This window comes from Terrapene carolina, unplaced genomic scaffold, assembly GCF_002925995.2.
Source record: "Terrapene carolina triunguis isolate 2854851 unplaced genomic scaffold, T_m_triunguis-2.0 Scaffold96, whole genome shotgun sequence".
In the NCBI taxonomy this organism is placed as follows: Eukaryota; Metazoa; Chordata; order Testudines; family Emydidae; genus Terrapene; species Terrapene triunguis.
Window position 1 is genome coordinate 35148551 of NW_020664447.1, and position 6195 is coordinate 35154745.

The 6195-nt window shown below is 47.7% G+C and overlaps 1 protein-coding gene across 1 annotated transcript in view; it reads right to left on the minus strand.

Annotated features, from left to right (window-relative positions):
* Nucleotides 1-1392, minus strand: part of DCAF5 (DDB1 and CUL4 associated factor 5) — a 91726-nt gene extending 90334 nt beyond the window's left edge. Inside the window, exon 1 of the mRNA XM_024218828.3 lies at nucleotides 1179-1392. Within this exon, the coding sequence (XP_024074596.2) occupies nucleotides 1179-1392 (214 nt within the window). The remainder of the gene's footprint in view (nucleotides 1-1178) is intronic.
* Between the last annotated feature and the right edge of the window lie 4803 nt (nucleotides 1393-6195).

Consider the following 6195-nt stretch of genomic DNA (forward strand, 5'->3'; position numbering starts at 1 on the left):
GGGGGGGGGGGGGGGGGGGGGGACACTGTGACACACTCCAGTCTGGAGGGTCTTGGCTTTCAGTGGAGGGCCATGATCCCTTCCCATCCACCCCCCAGTCGGGGGCTCCTGGCTCGGGGGAGGGGGGAACTGCAGGCAGCCCTTTCCTTATATCGGACGACGCTGGATCCCCTCCCCAGGGGGTGCTGTGACCCTCCCCCGGGTTGGGAGTCTCGGGCTAGGTAGAGGGAACTGCAACTCCCTAGGTAGCAGGGAGGATCTGGACGAGCCTGCTCCGGCCTCCCCTCCCCTGGGCGGAATAGGCCATCGATTCCCCGGCCTGTCGCTATGAGGAGCCCAGGAGAGCGAGGCCTGCAGCTCCCAGCAAAGCCCCGGCCTGGAGTTTGCTCCCTGCCCCTCCGCGCGGAAGGGGAGCGAGGCGTGAAGCACCGCAGGGGAGAAGGCACCTGCGGCAGCCCCGGGGGGACCCGAGCATGGCGCCCGCGGCCGCTCTCCCCGCTCCCCAGGGTAGCGGTTAACGTCAAGCCAGCGCCCCCGGCTACCTTACAGCGCCTGCATCCCGGCACGGGCACCCGCCTGGGGGGAGATCCACCCAGCGGCTCCATCCCCCTCAACGGGGGCCCAGGAGCGACCCGCGCCTCCCAAACCCACCCACCCACCCGCACTGCAGCCCCTCACCCAGGGCAGGGCTGGCCCCCGGGGCCCCAGCGCAGGGCTGCCCCCGGGGCCCCAGCGCAATGCCCCCCAGCAGCCCCCCGCCCTCCCCAGTCAGTGACCCGCTCCACAGCGCCTCCCGACTCGCCCCAGCCCCGGCTGTTCGCTGGGACATGTCACCGGGCTCTGCCAATTTCAGCCCAGCTGGCTCCCAACGCCTTCGCCGCGCAATAAACCCCCTGTACCGCCCCCCCCCGTGCCAACCACCCCCCACTAAACTGGGTTGGGGCGCCCCCCCCCCCCCCCAAAAAATACAAAAAATGGGATGCGAACCTGTCAACCATTTTAGATCCCTCCTTGGGGAACACTAGTTCCTTGTGGGGGGGGGGGGCACACTGGAAACGCCACCACAATCCCCCCCTTCCCTGGGTGAGCGTGGGGGGAGGGAGGCGAGATGCTGGGGGCGGGGGGGGGGGGAAAGGTGGCAAGGGCGGGGGGGGAGAGGGGGAGGATGTTTGCTTTACCTGAGACCAGCCACTGGCCTCCATTGTTGGAGAATTCAATGGCATTGACACAGCCGAAGTGGCCCAGTAGGTCCTTCTTGTAGAGGTTTCTGCAGCCCCGCAGGCGTCTCCTCTGAAAGTCGTGGGTGAGCAGCGGGTCCCCCTGCAAGCCCCGCTGGGACAAGAAGCCCACTACCGACCTCATGCTGCCCCCCGGCCCCGGGCTCCTCTTCATGCTGCTGCCGCCCCCCCCCCCCCCCCCCCCACTCTGCCTTCTCCCCTCCCCTCCCCCCCCCCCCTTGTTATGGTTATGATGATTTTTCTTTAGCCAGCCATAGCAGAGAGAGGTGTTAGACACTCCGTTGCTTCCTGATCCCCCTTAAACTCCTCCCCCTCCTCCCCCCAGCAGCTGATCCACAGCTGCAGCCTTGTCCTTAATGCAATTCTTCTGCTGCCTGGGTTTGTTTGAATGTTGGTGGTGGTGGTGGCAACACATTTGGATGTTTAATGGCTAACGCTGATGTACAATAACTCGCAGACTTACTTAGGAGGGCATCCTGTTTTTGCTCTCGAACTTATTTCAAACACCCCACCGCACCGCCCTCCAGAAAATCGCTGCGGAAGTACTTTCTTCTCCCATTACGGTCGGATCAAGGTGTCGTATCGTTTCCCATTTGAAGGGGGTTGCTGTGTGAAGGCACTACTAGCTCTTTTGGATGGGGGGCAGGAGTGCGTGAGAAGGATGTAAAGGGGGCAGCAGCGCTATGCCTGACGTTGGTATCTGTTGCCTCTCATATGAAGCGTGGCTGCTGATCCTCAGAAAACACTACATTTTCTGAAGTCGAACGTATGTAATAAACCCAGTTGATTTCAGGGTCCCTGGAATTCGTTCCCCTTTGCACTGACTAGTAGGGGCTTTCTTCTCCATGCAGTTCCTAGTAGTGGGAAATTGCCGAAATACAGCTAATTTTTGGGGTGGGGAAGATAACACCATGGCAATTTCCTGGGGGTCAACACAGCTTCTTCAGGGCTCGGATAGCCCTAAAAAAACCCTGTTGGGGTTACCCCAAAATGAGCCTGGAGGGAAAAGAATGTTTCTCCAGCAAAGCTGCAAAATAACGCCTTGAGACAGACATCATTACCATTAATGGGGATGCTTTCATAGAAGTTCATCTTGAAGAAAAGGGAAAAAAGTGCCCACTTTCTTTTAAATCTCAAAAAATCTTGAAACTGTGGGATTTGAGTATAAGGAATGGGGCTTTTCTAAAGTGGGTTCCAGCCTATTCTGATACTTGCTAAGAGCTCCTTGAGATGCAAATGCTGGGACATGTAACCCAGTAACTGGGAAGAAAAAGAGTTGTGTGGGGGGGGGGGAATTGACAGAACCTGTGAAATTTGTACTGGAAAATGCTGGTGAATTTCTGCAGGATTTCCACACGCACCCTTCCCCCACCTCCCAAAATGGTGAAATTCTACAGGACTTTCTTTTATCCACCAATGGTGATTTTTTGGCGGGGAAAATGCCCCTTTTCCTCTCATCTGCCCTGAAAACTGATGAATTTCTGCAAGGTTTCCCATTTTTAATCTAGTGGATTCGGCAGGATTTCTTTCCCAAATCTGGTGTATCACCTTGCTATGCTGCAGTATGTGTGTGTGCGGGGCCAGGGGAGAAAACTATTTTTATTTTCTGTTCTACAGAGCCATATTCTTAAATTTTAACACCAGATACCATTGTAAGACAAAAGGAAAATCATTCTAAAAGCAATTAAAGTACAATATAGACATTCTCTATGGCCCCTGTCTTGCAAAGACACACATACACACACACTCAATTTTATACACTGTAAGTAGCCTTAGGATTTTTAGATACAAAATTCCTAATGGGTGCAGGTTAACTCATATTAGTAGTACCTATGGAAGTTGTAGTTTAAGCAAGGCTCAGAGGGTGGGAAACATCCTTGACCCAGTCTTGTCTTTGTAAAGATGCCCATGTTGGGAATTATGAGTCCCCAAAAACCTAGTGTAGACAAGATAAACGTTTTTTTTTCTTTACTTCATGACCAAAACTGTTGTGTAGCATTATTGTGTACTCTTAAATAATTGTAATGTTCCACCTCAGAGGTGACTGCTTTGCAGTAGAAGATGAAATGATTTTGTTCTATAAAGTCAGTAAAATCTTTGGGATTCTTCTTGGCTAAGGTTTATAGAAAGACCATAAAATCCAATGAATCACACTTTTTAGCCAACAACTCTATAAACAGTATTTTTAGTAGCAAACCTTTCAATTATATTAAAAATAAAAATATGAGATTTGACTATTTAAAGTGTGCAGCTTTTGTTTCAGACAGCATTCTTTCAAAATGAATGAAATGTCAGTATGTGAAAATGTCTCCAAATACACTGTTTAAACCCAAAAGGTAATAAATGCATAATAGTAATTTGACAAGAACATCCAACCACAGTGCATTAGCTGGATGTTTCTGATACAATGATCACCTTAACAATATTAATATTGAGACAGTATATCGGGTTTCATATTTAACACCTGACATTTCTTAGGCCTTGTCTATGCCAAGGATTTGCCCTGTTTGCAGCCATAAGTGGCCAGCCATTAGTGCACTTTACTCGTGCAAATTCCTAGTGTAGACAGGCAAACCTGCTAAAAGTCATGATTTGCATGAGTGAAAATTACCCTAGTTTCACAGACATGGGTTAACTGCACTGGTGAAAATGATAGTTTATTGCAGTTTTGCCAGTGTACACTCGAGGCACCTTTTACAGTTGAACTGGTGGCTGGTCACTGATGGCCAAAATTCCCTGAGTAGGCAAGACCTTAGTGACATTATTTCAGTCTGTCTGTAGATTCAAAACTGTCCCCATCAGTTTACATTCTATTCTATTGTATTCCATGTTGTTTTTTATACTGCCATCATCATTGTAGCATCTGATGTTCAACAACATGATTAACTTCTGCACGTATGATTCATTTTCTGTCTCATCCTCTTCCCAAAGGGGAAATTATGTGGTCAGAGTAAAGTATTGGTAGCTTTTTAGTTTTTTTAAATACATATGTACATGTACCTTGCATTTGGAGAGGAAGGTGGTGAGGTTTATGGTAGTTCTTAATTTGTTCCACAGTCTGGGACCAGTTCTGAGAAAAATCTTTGTCCTCTGCACAGATAACGTGTATAAAGGCTATTTTCAAAACCAAAAGTACCAGAACTTTTTTGTACTACTTAATGGAAGTTTTGATTTGGAGAAAACAATCAGATCTGTGAGTGAAGAGAGGGAAAACATTACATCATAAGAATGTGTGGGTTTCCATTGTCTTTGAAAGAAAAATGATGGCAGAGTTGCACATCAGTGCGACTAAAGGTCATTTTTCACAAAGTCTAAATGCATTATCTATTTGATAAAAATGCTGGTAAAAATGTTGATAAAAGTATTTTTTCACCTGTTTCCTCTTTCTGAATTATCTTAAAAATAGAATTATAATCCCTAAATAAATTATCATTACTTATGCCGCTGAGTAGGAGCTGGGCATATTTTGGTTTTTTAAGAAGACTATTCTGCTGTATTTACTCCTGAGTACATCAGTCAGATCAATACAAATATATTACAGAGCTTAATTGTGCAAGTCCCCTAAGAATGGAGCATCTGTTGACTTTAATGGGAGTTCTATAGCATGGGGTTGGGGAGCAGGGGAAACTTCTTGAATCAGGCCCACTGAATTTTATTAGGTTAACATTTTAAGCATTTGAGGAGACAGTGTTTTGGTTGATTGGTCTGGGGCTTTTGCTTTCTATTCTCCCTCACCATAACAGACAAACCAATCTTTTTGAGAACTGAAGACTTGAAATATTATGTAAAAAGAACAAGGAGTACTTGTGGCACCTTAGAGACTAACAAATTTATTTGGGCATAAGCTTTCGTGGGCTAAAACCCACTTCATCGGATGCATGCAGTGGAAAATACAGTAGGAAGATATATATACACAGAGAACATGACAAAAATGGGTGTTGCCATACCAACTCTAACGAGATTAATCTATTAAGGTGGGCTATTATCAGCAGTGATAATCAGGATGGCCCATTTCAAACAGTTGACAAGAAGGCGTGAGTAACTGTAGGGGAAAAATTAGCATGGGGAATGCTAATTTTTTTTTACTTTGTGTAATGACCCATCCACTCCCAGTAGAAGCCCTCTGCACCAACATTCCACACAAAGATGGACTACAAGCCGTCAGGAACAGTATCCCTGATAATGTCACGGCAAACCTGGTGGCTGAACTTTGTGACTTTTTCCTCACCCACAACTATTTCACATTTGGGGACAATGTATACCTTCAAGTCAGCGGCACTGCTATGGGTACCCACTTGGCCCCTCAGCATGCCAACATTTTTATGGCTGACTTAGAACAATGCTTCCTCAGCTCTCGTCCCCTAACGCCCCTACTCTACTTGCGCTACATTGATGACATCTTCATCATCTGGACCCATGGAAAAGAAGCCCTTGAGGAATTCCACCATGATTTCAACAATTTCCATCCCACCATCAACCTCAGCCTGGACCAGTCCACACAAGAGATCCACTTCCTGGACGCTACAGTGCTAATAAGCGATGGTCACATAAACACCACCCTATACCAGAAACCTACTGACCGCTATACTTACCTACATGTCTCCAGCTTTCATCCAGACCACATCACACAATCCATTGTCTACAGCCAAGCTCTAAGATACAACCGTATTTGCTCCAATCCCTCAGACAGAGACAAACACCTACACGATCTCTATCAAGCATTCTTAAAACTACAGTACCCACCTGCTGAAGTGAAGAAACAGATTGACAGAGCCAGAAGAATACCCAGAAGTCACCTACTCCAGGGCAGGCCCAACAAAGAAAGTAATAGAACACCACTAGCCGTCACCTTCAGCCCCCAACTAAAACCTCTCCAGCACATCATCAAGGATCTACAACCTATCCTGAAGGATGATCCCTCACTCTCACAGATCTTGGGAGACAGGCCAGTCCTCGC